Source organism: Argopecten irradians, chromosome 7 (genome assembly GCF_041381155.1).
Source record: "Argopecten irradians isolate NY chromosome 7, Ai_NY, whole genome shotgun sequence".
In the NCBI taxonomy this organism is placed as follows: domain Eukaryota; kingdom Metazoa; phylum Mollusca; class Bivalvia; order Pectinida; family Pectinidae; genus Argopecten; species Argopecten irradians.
Window position 1 is genome coordinate 2,225,617 of NC_091140.1, and position 17,095 is coordinate 2,242,711.

General features: G+C 40.1%; 1 protein-coding gene across 1 annotated transcript; it reads left to right on the forward strand.

The window, feature by feature from the left end:
• The first annotated feature begins 15,934 nt into the window (after positions 1-15,934).
• Positions 15,935-16,696, forward strand: LOC138326792 (uncharacterized). Its single transcript, XM_069272794.1, has one exon. It carries the CDS (start codon positions 15,935-15,937, stop codon positions 16,694-16,696), a length of 762 nt encoding a protein of 253 aa, XP_069128895.1.
• The last annotated feature ends 399 nt before the right edge of the window (positions 16,697-17,095 follow it).

Consider the following 17,095-nt stretch of genomic DNA (forward strand, 5'->3'; position numbering starts at 1 on the left):
ATAAATCAAAAGGCTACTTGATTATGATCCGCTGTATTCTGTCTTCTTATACCTCCTATTTATAACGGTGTCTGTGATTAGTTGAAACACGTCACATTATCTTCCTTTCCTATTGTACAAATTCTGATTCATTGCCAATATATATATATACGTATAATATATAACCTGTCCTGCTATTATATCGTCGGAAAACAATTCTTTGTGCTAACAATACGTTATAGAACATAACGATGTATGGTTCATAGACTTAATTTTGTTAACAAAGAAATTCTGCGAATTGATGAAAGATATGACGTGTGTGTTTTACTTCAATACAAAACACTTCTTTCTATGTTATAACTACTGAAATAACAACACTAGGACAATTTTTACCCGACACATAAAACCAGTCTAACAAAGTCTATAAAAAGGGTAGTGTCTTGCTTATCGTACAGCATATATGGAGAAGGACAACTGGTTCACCCGTTGTCAGTATAAAGTGACCAAGTGGGGTGTGTTACTCTTGGTATCGTTGGCAGCATGCCTCAGTGACATAGCACTATTAAACGGGCCAAATTTCCACTATGCAAGAAGACAAAACACGAATAAACCGCAGTATTCCAAAACACACACCGCACACTTCTTTCTTGCTACACAGCGCATACATAGGATGCCGTCCTTACATGACTCTGGGTGTTAATAGGACGTTAATTAATCAAACAAATAAAGCCATTTTCATATTTCTCTTTACTCTACATGCCATTACTCAGAGTCATTACAACCTCGTCTTCGTGATCGGATTGGAGACCCCGACCTTTTAACCCGATCAACGAAAGAGATTTACTTACATGCTCCTATATTTTTATTAGGAAACTTCGTTTTGGGATGGTTTTGAAAATATCCTTCCACTATTAATCGGTTTTTAATGGCAAAGACATTAACTATAAAGTAGAGATCGGTTATGGTTAGAGTACGTGGATTCAATAATTGTATCTTACATAGAAGTCACAGGTCAGTAACAAAGTAGCTGTAAGCTTCCTTTTACACCATTTACGGTTACAGCCCCTCCCTCTCCATCTTTATATAAAAGGTGTACTTAATGGAATCGGTTACCAATATTGAAGAGATTGTAAGCTTCCAAATATATCTTATATTATGTAGTATAAAAACCATTTCCGCTACAGTTACGTTTCGCGGGTGATAAAATTTGCGAAAATGTTTCGCTTACACATAAGGTAGAACCATACTAGTTGAAATATCTAAACGGCGAAAATAAACCGTTTTATATTAACTGAAAAATATCTTTTGTAACTCAAAAATGTTTAGCTTTAAATGTTTGCCAAGTTGTGTGAATAGAGTCCGCCGACATACTAAATACTATGACATAACGCACAATGTTCGGTCACTTTTCCGTTACGCCGGAATTTCATTGGAAAAAGCGTTGAACAGTAAAATAATATAAGCGCAATACTATTTTGTTTTTTGATTGAAAAACAGAAAAGATATATTTATTCAATTACGGGAGGACTTTTATCAAAATGTCTGCAACATATTTTTTCTATTGATGCGTTTTTTTGTTGAGAAAATGACGTTTTTTGGCGCGACAGATATAACACGCACCTTTATGCGGTTTCAGTTAAAGTGTCACTGTGGTCATACTGAACACCACATGGCGGTAAAATTTGACACAGAGATTCCCCGAAAACGCACTATAATGATGTCATTTCGTTATAATGAATTGTGACGTCATACTTCAAAATGGTGGACTTTGTTTGTAGACGTGCCGATCGACAGATCAGAAGAGAAAAGATAAAAAAGTGAAAAACTACAAATACACACAGTACAAAACGGTACTAATACATGATAAAGAGACATGAATTGTTAATATAAAAATACATTTTTCTTCTATTTTAATAACATGTCAGAAAATATAGACTGCGACGTCGTTCTACTTTTTTATCGAACAAAACCTTTGTCTTGCAGAAATGACACAAAATGAAATTTTTCATATTAACTGTTCTGTCACGCAAGTTCACGACGTTGAAAAGTGACTTTATATGAGGAATTATGGTTTCTATTCAGAATAAAAAAATACGTTTTTGCTCAAATATACGTGTGCGAAATCTCTACTGAAAATTCAAAAAAGTATTCGAAAAATTGTGTTTTTTCTTTGTCTTGTAGGTTTGCCGAATGTCGGAAATGACGTCAATTACGCACGTCACGTTATAAAATAAAGACGTCTTTTACATTCAATAACGTTACATAAAAGTGACCGAACATTGTGCGCGACGTCTATGTGTATTACAGTGAAATAATGGTGGAATTTACATTGTGGACGTTTCTATGTTTCTTCATTGCGGTGACATTTGCCACAGGAGAAGGTAATATCTATTTTTTTTACAAATGGTTTTCTTTTAAATAGTTTGGTAATTAATTCCATTCATTTTTATGGATATGTTGTCAGATTATCGTTAATATTAATCACTTGTCATAATGTATTCAAAGATGAAAATACAAACATTGGATAATTATCAAATACCAGCAGATACGGACCTTTATTCTTGTCAATCCGAAAATTTTATGATAACGAGACAACTTATCAATCCAGATACTGTATCTCATTACACATGTATAATGTAAAATAATATTTTCAAATATTTACATATGGGAGAGGAGTTGCGTACAAATTAACCTAATCGCAATGACGTATGAATACAAACCAAGAGCAGAGCGGACTACTTCTAGTTCAACCTAAAAATCTAATTTCGTTTACATTTTACCTTTACAGTTTTGCTTTGATTTCATGTTAAACTAATACGTTTTCGGTCCTATTGTGGTCTCAAGATTGACCCCTAGGTGACACAAACAATATTATGTTAGTCAGCGTATAACGTCAGAAAAAAAGAAACAATTTTTTAGTTGATACGACCAACACTGAAATTTGACTATCGGTAGGATTGATTTGACTGTTAGTGAAATTATTGCATGTAATAAATAGAATTCTTTATATATAGAAATTAATTTTTGAATTAGTAAAAATAATTGTACTATATACAATATGTATAAAAATGGATGAAAATAAGTGATATTTTTTGCAATAAACTGTGTACTATATGAGAATGGTAAAAAAGGATATATAGATGCAAAATATAATGAATATAAAACCACTATGAGGAAATGAGAATATGAACAGTGAGCAATTGCGAAATCATCAGATAGTTAGTATATAAATATTGTTATTATTATAAGAAAGGATCCACAAACACAGAAAGACAATCTAAAGTTATTTTATTGAGTAAATGGCAATATAGGGTCACGGCTGATTTTAGAATTGGCTGCCGCAAATGGTCAGCCACAATTACTATTACTAATTCAAGTGTATTCAATCCAATCAACATATTCAACTTTATTCAATCAATTCAACTGTATTTTAACAGTATTCAATCAATTCAACTGTATTCAATCAATTCAACTGTATTCAATCAATTCAACTGTATTCAATCAATTCAACTGTATTCAATCAATTCAACTGTATTCAATCAATTCAACTGTTTTCAATCAATTCAACATACTCAATGGTTTTCATTGAATCAACAGTCATTTTAAATTAACCTATTCTATAACATTAAAGACATTCAATTGTTTTCAATCCAATTCAACCCATTAATTTGTTTTTAATCAAACACAATTATTTCCACTTAATAAAAAATATATTCTTCGAATTCAACATCTCTTTAAAGCATTGTCTTCATTTAATTCAACCTATTAAGATCTTCATTTGTATTCATTCCATGAAGAATTCACTTAATTATTTGATCCCGATAACGCCGATAAAAATGTCTTATTACAATTGTCCTACTAATCAAATAATTTGCCGTAAACTGCCAAATGGACGCAGTGAGACCATGTCTCACTGAGGCCACCGCCACACCCTAGTGGGGAGGAAACGGCAAATTATATAATCAAATCTATGTATCTTCAATACCTTCCTGTAACCCTTTAAGAAAAATGTTGTTGTCTGTTGTGGATAAATGGACCCCATCAGAGAACAAGGAAGGGGCATTTCAGGGTGTTTGGTATAAAATCCCTCATGATCCACTACTGATTTTGCACATGTACTATTCAGACGCAACCTACAACGCTCCATGGCGTCATACTCTTCTTTCACATGATCCCGCCATTTAAGCCGAGGTAAAATTTGGGGCCAAACCACACGTTTTCCAGGGAATCTATGCACATATGGACAAGATATACAAGAGGACTTCCTCCAATATAATTCCCCCTTCATGCAGTAGTATAATATCATGTTCAGGACCTATTTAAGTCAACAGCGTGATCTTTGAGTCGAGGTTTCTTAACTTCAACCCACGGTAACTATGCCGCCAAATTTTCAAATTAAGTCTGTCCAATCCAAGAACAGGAAACACCGGCCTCTGTAATGCCTCAAACTTTGCCCATCTGATGATGGAAGAGCCAAAGCATGTTGTCAGGATGTTTTCTCGACCCCACAACAATCAATAAGATGTTATACGTATGTATGTCCTCAAGCACTGAGAACTCCATCTACCTGCACTTTTTATGTCCGAGTCGGTGAGCCAAGGCATTGCAGCTGAGGTTGCTGCCCCTATTCTGAATGAATGCGACTTGTAGGATCATACCCTAATTGTGCCAGGGTCCTTTTTAACACTGCACTAAACTAGTACCAGGTCATACTCGCCCCATCATAATGACACAGAAGTGGGCCGTCCCGTTTTGGACGGATCTTTAAAAAATCGTGCAAACACTGTAAAGGACAGCTCGCCCCTTTTCTCTATGGATAACAAGCACAGTTCCTCTCCCTAACTGATCAAGTTTCAAAAAACGTATTTTTAAGTGTAGCTTGGAGTTATCTGGGGTTATTAAGACATCATTTACACTAACTATGTTTTGTAACTGACAACCTTTTGTAACAGTTATCTCCCCTACCCGCACAAACACTGCAAATGCCAAAGAATAATCTAACTTAAATAATGCTAATTCGTACCTATCACGACAGACCACTGGCAAGATATGTAGTATTTTTCCTAACAAATCCTTTGTAATTGGCAAACGAGGGTTAATTTTACTCTTTTACAGTTCATACCTTCTAAAATCTTGTTCACAATGAAACACCTTGTAGGATCTAGTTTACCTTGAACCTTACATTTGTAACTGATGACAGACACATAAGACCTACCTGTTGCTACTGTTTTACCTCTTAATGAAAGGTGTGCAATAAATTGAATAACTTGCCCTAAAGATGGCGGCCATAGTTGTGAGAATTTGAAATCCCGTCTAAATTTCTCAAATGAATTTAAACCTGTTTGATATGTCAACCTGGTATTTTCAACCATAGATACCATTAAGAGTCTGCCTGCTTCAGCTTTAAGATCATCTGCGAGAATTGTATAATATAATAAGTTTTATTTCATAAGATACTGATATAGACTTACAGCTATTCGTGTGTGTCCCAGGTCTATATATACTATCAGTTATCAGTGTCATGCGATAGCTGGCCAGGTCTGTACATAATAGTCTGGATTATAGGTATAAGTTTCTCGTTGTTGTGTAATGGTATGTGGTGCCTGAACATCTTATATGTAATGCTAATTGTGAAACTGGTCAGTATTAATTGGTTCAGCGTGTTACTTATGTTATGCAGTAGCTATCCATGTATCAGATGTTTCAGGTGTTAGATATCATGGCCAAATACTGATCCCCATGCTCTCGTTGTTATGTATAAATAGAGCTGACCACTTATTGTAGAAGGGAGAGGGAGAAACATAGAGGAGCACACACCTTGTGTGTGGCCCCATTTTGGGCTCCTGATATAATGTACAATGTATATTGCCTGCATATTGTAAAATGCACTAAGAAAATAAAACGTCGACACAATATTGGTCTCCATCATCATTGAACCACAACAAAGAAACCATGCCGGACAATTACAGTAACAACGCCACAACCCGGACATCAGTATACCAACAAGAATCAAGATTCATTTTATTATACTGGCGCTGTGACGTGCGATGGGACCTGGGTTAAGCAGAAGGGCACCACTTTATGAATACCAGACCATTGGACACTTCGCGGAGCTACTCCACTAAATGATCACCAGCTACAAACAACACATCAACAACAAGTTTTCGACCAGCAGCCATATTCCATTCCATTCTACGATCATCAGTGCCACAAGAACACAGAACACACTTACAATAAGAATCTTCAAGGAACCAACGCTAATGACCACAACCACCATACACCAACCAGTAAGAAGACAGAAGAACGAAGAAAGAAGAAAGAAAATGAACTCTTTATAATAATTGTGATTTCTTAAAAAAATTTGCACATTGATCAGTGTTTTGAGATATTGGAATTTAGTGTTCGGTAATGTATTATGTTTATTTTTTTTCTAAATCTATATTTACATCTTTTCTTAATTCTTAATTTGTTCTTCGTCTAATTCTTACAAGATCTCAATTTAACGTTACTTTTTACTACAGATTTTAAAAACAATGTAAAACTAAGTTTATTATTTGTACACACACCCAAAAGGATGATAGTTGTTCTAAGCAAATATTTATCCAATAATGTAGTGCAATACATACTATTCTAAATTCTGTATGTTTACTATACACTCCTTCATTTTACTTCACCAAGTTGTTATTACAATAATTCTGTAATTTATAATTATTGTAATATCATTTTTTTTTCCTGAACTTAGATTTTTGCTAAAGTTATATTATGTTAAACTAGGGGCCGCGGTGGCCGAGTGGTTAAGATGTCCCGACATATTACCACAAGCCCTCCACCTCTGGGATGCGGGTTCGAATCCCATGTGGGGCAGTTGCCAGGTACTGACCGCTGGCCGGTGGTTTTTCTCCGGGTACTCCGGCTTTCCTCCACCAACAAACCTGGCACGTCCTTACATGACCCTGGCTGTTAATAGGACGTAAAACTAAACAAACCAAACCAAATGTTAAACTAATTATATTGATATGTTCATGACTTGTGCTCTTCATTTTCATCATTCTCAGAGAAGATTCCTTAACATACTTTTTGTTTTAAACTATTTTTTATTGACACAAATACAATTTCATAATATAAAACATATATTTAAACGTCTGGAAATGTTCTGCTGACATTGTCTAACATGCAGTTTTAAAAGTAATTGGAACTTCCAGTATGTCTGAGAACAATAGGGTGGTGAGCTAATTCATTAAGGCCCATTTTCTCGATATTAATGACATATTTACGTTTATGTATATTATTTCACGTGAGGAGGAATACCCGATGCAGTTTAATGCCGGGCACAAACAAGTTTTTTATGTTTCTCTCAACGTTTACATGCACACACAAATACACAACATGGAACTTTCTTTGTAAGATGATTTTCATTTCATTTTATTGATTATAAGATCTTAGCCTGATTGGAGTGCAAGATTTCACGGCTTGATTGTTAAGACGGCATGACGTCAGCACAAGCATTTTTTTTTCTTTTCATTAACTCCATTTTTATATAGCACAAGTTTGAACAGTACTAGTTCAGGTTAATCATTTTTTTATCCTTTTTGGATTTATGAACTAAATGAAATTTCTATGCTAATGAACTCTATCATCCTTTATTTTACAAAATCATGATATTTAAACATTCTTAAAAATTACTATTAGTCTAAGATATTTGAAATACAATACAACAAAATTCTGTTTTACATATGTTGTTACTCTGAGCAAATGTACAATTACTTTTTATAGCATTTTCATTTTTACTGGTTGGTTAATACTTAAATATCATTCACAATACATTTGTAACCATGCACTTGGTAATTTCTATATATTGGTCATTTTATAATTGATTTATCAACTAACGTTTAACAGATATACAAAACACTGTGCCCAGGTCAAATTATTCAATTAATTATATTGCATCATGTACATTTATAACTGATAACTAACAAGAAACATATTATGTTCTAATGTAGCTACACACTGTAATATAAATACCTATGATTAATTAGAGAATATTTTTCCACTTTATTAATAGTACAGATTTTCTTAAAGCAATGTAACAATTTATTGCTAAATTTTTATATACTCTGTGACTTATCCATGGTTATGCTATTGTTCTATAATTTTTCATATGGAAGTTCTTTTTACATTTTATATTGTGACATTAATACATATGATATTCATATTCACTTAAACATAATGTAAGATATACAAACACATTAACTTAGAATAATTTGGGGAATGCCCAATGCAGTTTTATGCTGGGTTCACATAAGTTGAAATATGTTCCTCTTGCGTTATTTACACAACTTTGCTACATTTATTACTTGCACAACAACAAAGAACTTCCTGTGAATTGTATCATTACATTAATTGTTTACCAGTCTTAGTCTAATTAAAGACGAGGCATCATGCTAGTGTTTTAAAACGATATGACGTTGACCTAGCGCTATTCATTTGCTTTCATTTTCATTTTTATTTTAATAACAGCATAATTATCATGAATATGTCGAAGTCCTGTAATTGTTTTTGTATTTTGCTTACACAAACTCTAGCTACAAATATAGAATCAGTTCTTGTACGTTCTTCAAGTTGATTTACATTGTACATCATTTATAATTATTAAGTACATAATCTATAATTATCAAGCTTTATATAAATTCTTCATATGATAATGTTTAAGTCTTGTATCAATTTAGATTGTATTTCGGAAACATAGCGGAATATAATAAGTTTTATTTTAAATTTATTATTATTATTTCAAATTATAACTAATTTTAAATAATTATTAACAAGGGGACGTAATATATTATAATAAGTTTTATTTCATAAGATACTGATATAGACTTACAGCTATTCGTGTGTGTCCCAGGTCTATATATACTATCAGTTATCAGTGTCATGCGATAGCTGGCCAGGTCTGTACATAATAGTCTGGATTATAGGTATAAGTTTCTCGTTGTTGTGTAATGGTATGTGGTGCCTGAACATCTTATATGTAATGCTAATTGTGAAACTGGTCAGTATTAATTGGTTCAGCGTGTTACTTATGTTATGCAGTAGCTATCCATGTATCAGATGTTTCAGGTGTTAGATATCATGGCCAAATACTGATCCCCATGCTCTCGTTGTTATGTATAAATAGAGCTGACCACTTATTGTAGAAGAGAGAGGGAGAAACATAGAGGAGCACACACCTTGTGTGTGGTCCCATTTTGGGCCACATATATCAACAATGACTCTATGTAACGTATGAAGTACTAAAGAATAAAATGTCGACAAAAACATCAGAGTCAATCATCATTTCAACGACAATTCTCAACGTTGTACGGACCCAACAAACGAAGACTACATATACCTGATGGCCACCTATACAACAGCTAAATAATACAACTTTACAAAACAAGATTCAAAAACCATTTTATTATACTTGTTTTGGCGATGTCTTCTGGACACTCTGCTGCTGAGCGGGCTAGCTGGCGGAACCTCCCCCAATGTTTCCGAGAATTCAGCTATTCCATTGTCTACCCCAGAAACATGTTGAGCTCGAAAATATACATTGTACTTCATAACCAACATATTAAAAGCTCTGACTAAACACATGACGCGCTTTGATTTTGAAGTCTGTGTATTCAGAATAGACACCAAGGATATATTGTCAATTCGAAACCCCAACGAGTCAATGCTAACACCACAGGTACTAACTCTAATAAAGTAATATCCTTCATGATAGCTTGCCTTGACCAATCCTGTGGTCACTGGTAGAAAGCCCGTTTCCCACCAAAGAAGGTTCCGCAGCCAAGCTCGGTCGAGCCTGCACTATCAGTAAACAGCTGTATGACATGATTTTCTGACCACGAAACTTCAGGAAAATAAGTTTCACCTGAAAATGTCCCTAGAAACTGTAACCACATTTGAATATCAGACTTCATGTCCGAGTTGATCTTTATGAAATAATGCAGTTCTTTCACTCTTGCCATAGCATCATAAAATCTTAAAAATGCTCTGCCCGGTTTTACAGCTCTACAGAAAAAAATAAACAATCTTCAATCGATTGTAACTGACTCAATGTTATCCTTTTACTTTTTTCAATATCAATTAACTGCCTTCTTAATTTTGTGTTTTGGGATACGAACCACCATTTCAATTTCCAGGCCTAAGAACACCAGTTATGTGACAGGACCCACTGTTTTTCCTCGGCTGTTGGAACAGCTAACTCTAGGCAAACTGACTGAAAACAATTCATTAACAACTTATGTATCAGCTTCTGGCTCCCCGGCAAATAAAAATTCGTCCAGGTAGTGATCAAGAGAACTAACCTTTTCTCTACCAGCCAATGAAGAAATGTTGAAAACTTCTCGAAAACATTGCATGATATAGCACAACCCATTGGTAGGCACTTGTCTACATAATATTCCCCATCTAGCATAAAACCTAACTGATCGATTTCCCCTGGATGTACTGGTAACAGTCTGAATGCAGATTTTATGTCTATCTTGGCTAACAAAGCTCCTTTCTCTAAACTTGAAATCATATTCACAACTTTGTCAAACGAGGTGTAATTTACTGTACATAAAGCCTCATCAATAAATGTATTTATTATTCCCTTCCGGGTACGACAGGTGCGTTATCAATCGCCAGGTGTTATAAGATTTTGGTACAAGACCTATAGTTGATACACGTAATGTGGAAACGGAAATGGGCTTTGTAGAAAATGGGCCAGAGATTCGTCGTAACTTAACCTTTTCATGACTTTATCTTTAGCTGCCACCGGGTTATTCACTACCGAAACTAGATTTTAAAACTGCGTTGGGAATCTGGGACCTGTATAGTGTAACCTAAACCCACTAGAAAACACCTCTCCTAATTCATGTGCTATAGTGTTCTGAGGGATATTCTGATAGACATTGCTTTAACCTGTCCACCTTAACTGGTGTTTCCCCAAGGGCCCATATATCTTTGACCTCTCCCGTTGCTTGAAGTGAGGGCGAAAGGAATTGTTATTCCTCCCTTGACACATTGCTATGTGGTGATCACCTGTATACTTCATGCACGTGTGCGGGTATGCACAGGGATGCTTGAAACAGGACCCCTGAAAATTGTAATCATAGCAGTTACTGTTGCGAAACCTATTGCTGGTATTTAAGTTCGGAGACCCAAAGTTTGACTGGTTATTACTTCCTACCATGTACTATAAGTTCATTATCAACAATTGACCACGATAAGCTTGGGTTCATGCTCATTTTTAATCTAAATTGTTGGTCATAGTTTTTCCATCCAAGACCCCTGGAAAATTTTGCTGCCCCAAGTCTAACATTGTGCATATACTTGACCAGATCAGGGTATTTACAAGGATTTGCAGACCCATAAATTACCATAAAAATCAAGAAAGCATCTGTCCAACGCTCGATTGTATAAATTGTTTCTGATGATGAACATTTGGCAACCAAATGACCCTGATTATTGTAGGAAATTTTAGGATCTTTTTCTTCAGAGTTATTTTGTAATAACAGTCCCAAATCTATATATTTCCCCGTGACGATTTTTTCTCTATTCGATTCAGACACATTTGCTCCCAAGGGGCTGGTAATTTACATAATTGGTGTCGACATCCAAATCATGATCAGCAATTGGGTTGTCCGGAAGTTGTCCATGCTCTGACCCTGCTCTCCAGTATGAGCCCCGCTCGGCAGAGAAGGCCCCGGGTCCGTGTCTACTGTACCTGGCCTCTTTCTGTTGGTAGTTCTGAACATGATGTATTGGCTTAAAGTGTCCACTCAAAAAAAGAAAAACAAAGCAATTAGATACATGTTTTTTACACACAATTAGATACATGTTTTTTTTACATACATTTACAACGATTTAGAACGTAGTAAATTTTAAAAGGGGGAGGGTAATATAATGGATTCAAAAACATTATTTTAATTTGTGCATTTTTCATTCAATTATTCTATTATTAGACAACAAGTTATTAAATATGCATACGTAGTCAACTTAAAAAGAGCATAGATCATGAATTTCAAATTTTCATTTACATGCATGATTTATCTTTTCATTTCAGTAATACATTACCATAACTTTAGTATGCAAATACATTACCTACACCCATCTTTGTAGCCCCAACAAACATAAGATTTGAGAATCCCGTCTCCCTACCGTACCTCATCTCGTACTCGACGAGAGTAACATAGAGTGGTCTCCCTTCCTCTTTCCTTTATGGCGCTACACAGCTCGGACGGCAATTGCATTGTGTCTATTTCGTTTCGCTGTTAGGTCCATTTATTTGACGTTTTAGTCAAATTTTTTCACACATTCAGTTGTGTGTTTACCCATCTGCCCTGTGTTGTTATCTTTTTGTACTGTCATTCGTATTTTTGTGCCTTTTTCGGCCGTTTGTTGACTGTTCCACGTGCTTGCCGGTGTTCCCGTGCGATCCGTCATTACTGGTGACGTCTCGCTGTTTCCGGTTTGTTTACGTTTGTTTTTTGTTCGGTTTTTCGTCGCTGAGGCTTCGTTGCCGTTTTTATTAGGTAAGGTTTTTGTCACCTAACACTGTTTTTTACGTGTTTAGTGTGTGTTGCTTATATTTTACGTTTTTGACGTATTTTTCTTACCTTGTTTACGTAATTGTCGTTGTAATGCCTGGTATGTCCCGCTCGGGTCAGCGTCAGGGGTCTGCTCATAGGTGTTCCCATTTCTATGAGGAACGGGACCCACATGATGCATGTCCCCTATGTCGCCCTTGTCATGAGTCCTCTCCTTGTGAACTTTGTCCAGTTGGAGAGGCTCTTGGCCAGGCCAGCATTACACCAAGGCGATCTTCGTCCTCCCGTAAGAGGGATTCGTCCTCATCTTACGGGAGGAGAAGGAAGCAGGCTTCTAGTTCTGTTTCTGTTCCTGTCTCGGTAGTTCCTGTCTCTACAGGTTCTTCTCGAGATCAGGGGGTGGTCCCTCCTGTCCAGGATGTTCCTGGCGTAGGGCAGGGGCAGCCTGACCCTGACGTTTCTCGGTCTAGGGTCGAATTGGCTGGGAATGCTCGTAAGCTTCCATGCCTGCCTTCGGGTAGGGACTACCAGCCGCCGGTCTCGACGTTGTCAGCGGCTCCGGCATTCCAGGTGGTGTTGCTGTTGGGGGCGGTCTTAATGCCGGACCTATTCGTCCGAGTTTGGGTTCAGGGACTACAGACTCCTTTCTGGTTTGTCCGTTTCCACTGGGATTAGTGATGCGCAGCTCTCTAATCCCGGCATCAATTCTGGTCCAACTTTCCCTCCCGTCCAGTTACCTGGTCCCGGTCCTATTAGGTCCGCTCCTGAGTGTGCTGGCTCGGTTTTCCCAGGGGGTCATCCTCAGGGTCCTGGGTTTGTTGGTCAGGTGTCCGATTTTCGGCCTCCTTTTCCCCCTGGCTTAGGGTATACGGGTGCCTGCGGGCAACCATCCTTGGGCCGCCCAAACCAGCCTGCGGATGGTTTTGGGTTTCAGCAGCATCCCGGCAGTTATGGGCCTAGCCCATACATGTCCGGGTTTCCACTTGGAGGGAGTGGTGGTCCAACCTCGTCCTTTGGTCAGGTTGGCCAGCCCCAGTCTCAGGCAGGCCAGTTTGGCCAGTTCTGGGGTCACTCCCAACCCACGGGACCTTTTCCGTATTTTCAGGGATACGGTTTTTAACCCCCATGGCTATTCCTTCTTGGAACCCTTGGGGTTTGGTCTCTCCCTCGCGGAGACCTGTCAGCTGTTCGGTTGCTCCCCCCCCCCCAACCTACTGCTGCTTCGGGGGCCGTTACGGCCGGTCCTAGAAAGGTTCGCCGGACCTTTAGGACTTCTGCTTCTCGTGCAGTCCCGTTTGTCTCCGAGTCCAAGGGTCGAGCTTCGTCCGTTAGGTCGAAGCCCTCAGCTTCTGTGGTTAGGAGTTCGACTCCTAAACGCCATTTGTTAGAGCCTGCTCAGCCGGACCTTTCCCGAGTCTGTCTCTTTTGCTGGCCCTTTTCTCCCCGTTGGGACCTCGGGTCCAGGCAACGAGGAGGATATGGACTGTGAGGTCGTGGGTTCGGCAGAGGATGATGATGTTGTTCATCTCTCCCCTGGCTGCTGCGATATTGACCAATCTGGTTTGTCGGATGCAGATCCTCAGGTTGAGGATTTCCAGGAGGAGGGTGACCTCGAGGCTGCTGAGGTGGATGCCCAGCAGGTTTTGTCTGGGATGCGGGCCCTTAGGGCCGATGTATCTCGGATTCTCGGGGCGGAGGTTTGCCCACCACCTTCCGCATCATCCATCCGGAGTCCACCACCCTTTTGGGTTCTTTGGTGGCTCCACGGGCATCTGCTCAGTCAGATCGCTCACTGCCAGAAGGCACTATTGTGTCTTCAGCTCTGGCCACTGCCCAGTCTCGAGTTATGGAGAAGAATTCTTCTTCATCTCTCACGCCTGCGTTTGCCGGGCTGCAGCTCAGTGTTGGTGATTTATCAGAGGTTCAGGCCTCTGATTATGCCATTCACGATGGACTGCTGTCCTCTCAGCCAGCTAAGCTGGAGTCTAGAGAATTGGCAGCTTGGCCCGGCAAGTCAGTGGACCAGGTGGTGTTCGGCTCCAAGGCTCCACAAGATGGAGAGGCTGCTGCGCCTTTCCATTCAAATTCTGTCTTATATAGACTTTCTGACGGTTAGTCTATATAGGGTATCCGATGTGCCTGAGGGTCGGATATCTGAGACAGAGCAGGCCGACATTCAGGACAGAGTTACCTCTGCCCTGAACAGGGCATTGAGAGCCTTGGCGTCTTTACAGGTGTCATTGCTCGCCAATGTCTTGTTGGCTAGGCGTTTTTTCTGTGTTGAAAAACCGCCCGGTCGAAGAACCTTACCGGTCCCGATTGTTGACTGCCCCCTTCTCTGGGTCCACTCTTTTTGGAGGGACACTTCCTTCTGTTCAGAAGGATTTGAAGGAGGACTCGGTCGCTTCTGCCCTTCTTTTGAAGAGATTGCAGACCGTGAAGGCCAGTACCTCGCAGGGGTCCGTGCCTCCCAAGAAGAAGGCTAGAACTTCAGCTCCTCAGTCTACTGCACAGCCGAAGTCGAAGCCTTACTTCAAGGGCAACAAGGGGAAGGGTAAGAAGGGCAAGAACCCTCCTGGGGGTAAGAAGAAGAGTTCCTGACTCTTTTTTCCCCCTCCTTGGCCATTCCAGACGAGGAGTCTGTTCTGGAGGACTCCGCTCCTCCAGTTTTAGATTCCGGTCCTTCTCCCACAGGATTCAGTTTTGGGTTAGGAAGCGATTCTCCGGCCTGGGAGGGTCTCGATCTTCCTCGCCCCGATCTTCCTGTAGGAGGTCGTCTGTCCTTCTTCCTCCCAGAGTGGAAGGAAATCACAGAGGACACATGGGCCTTGTCTGTGGTCAAGGAGGGGTTGGGCATTCCCCTCTTAAGGGATCCGCCCTTGGCATCAAGACCTATCTGCTTCCCTCCTCCGGGGGATCCAGAAAAGGCACTTGCCATCCAGGAGGAAGTAAGGACCATGCTTTTAAAGGGCGCGGTCGAGGAGGTGCCTATGGTGGAATGCACTCCGGGCTTTTATTCCAGAATGTTTCTGGTTCGGAAAAAGTCCGGAGCTTGGCGTCCCATCATAGATCTAAGTGCCTTCAACAGGCACGTAGATTCTCCTCACTTCAAGATGGAGACTCCACGGAGCATCATAGCTTCGGTGAGAGAGGGGATGTGGGCTACTTCAGTAGATCTGAAGGATGCCTACTTCCACGTTCCCATCAAGAAGTCGGCACGGAAATTCCTCCGTTTCACTTGCAACGGGAAGGTTTTTCAGTTCCGGGCCATGCCTTTCGGGCTCACGACAGCTCCTTTGGTTTTCACAAAGCTGCTGCAGGTTGTCGTGGGGTTTCTGCACTCCAGGTGAATAGATGTTCACATCTATTTCGACGATTCCCTCATGCTCCACCTAGTGCGGGAATCTTTGGTGCAGAACACCCGTCTGGTCCTGAAACTTTTGCTCAAAGTCGGCTGCATTCCTTCCAGAGAGAAGTCCGTGATCTCCCCTTCTCGAGACTTTGTCTTCCTGGGAAACCGTTTCAACACGGTTCAGGGCATTGCCCTTCCACCTTTGGAGAAGTTCGAGAAGGCCAGAGATCTTGCTCTGACCTTCATCAGTTGGTCACACGTCCAGGTGCGTTGGTTTCTCAGTTTTCTGGGTTATCTCAACTCCCTGGCAGATGTAGTCCCCCTTGGGAGACTTCACATCAGACCTCTCCAGATGTTTCTCCTCGCGAACTGGGTTCCTGCCAGCAGGGAATGGGAGGCTTGGCTTCCTCTCAACCAGTCCGTGAAGGAGTTTGCACGGTGTTGGACTCTCAAAGACAATGTTCTACAGGGGGTTCCGTTGTCCAAGCCAGCTCCCACCATGACCTTGTTCACGGACGCGTCCATGACAGGTTTGGGGGCTTACCTCGATGGCCATTGCCGGTCGGGGGAATGGTCTGGGGATCAGCTCTCCGAGCACATCAATGTGCTGGAGATGAAGGCTGTTCTGTTGGCTTTGCAGGCTTTTCGAAAGATTCTGCATTCCAAGGTGGTTTGTGTGGCTACGGACAACTCTACGGTTGTCGCGTATTTGGAGAGACAGGGGGGACAAGGTCCCACGTCCTTTGTGCCCTCGCTATCCGTGTTCTTCTTCTCTGTCAGGAAATGCAGTTGACTATTCTAGTCAAGCATCTTCCAGACAGGTTGAATGTTCTGGCGGATACTCTCTCCAGGCGCCGCCAGCCGGTTCTGACAGAATGGCAACTAAATCCCTCGATCTTCGAGGGCATTTGTCAGGTGTGGGACAGGCCTCATATAGACCTTTTCGCCACTTCCCTGAACAACCAGCTGCCAACCTTTGTCTCTCCGGTGCCAGACCAATTGGCTTGGGCTGTGGACGCGTTATCTCTGGATTGGGAGGGGATGCAGGCTTATGCATTCCCTCCATTCAACCTGGTTGGCAGGGTTCTACAGAAGTTTCGGACGCATCATTGCTCCCTCCTTCTGATAGCGCCCCTGTGGCCGAGACAACCATGATTTCCGGAGCTCTTGTCGTTTCTGGTGGATGTTCCTC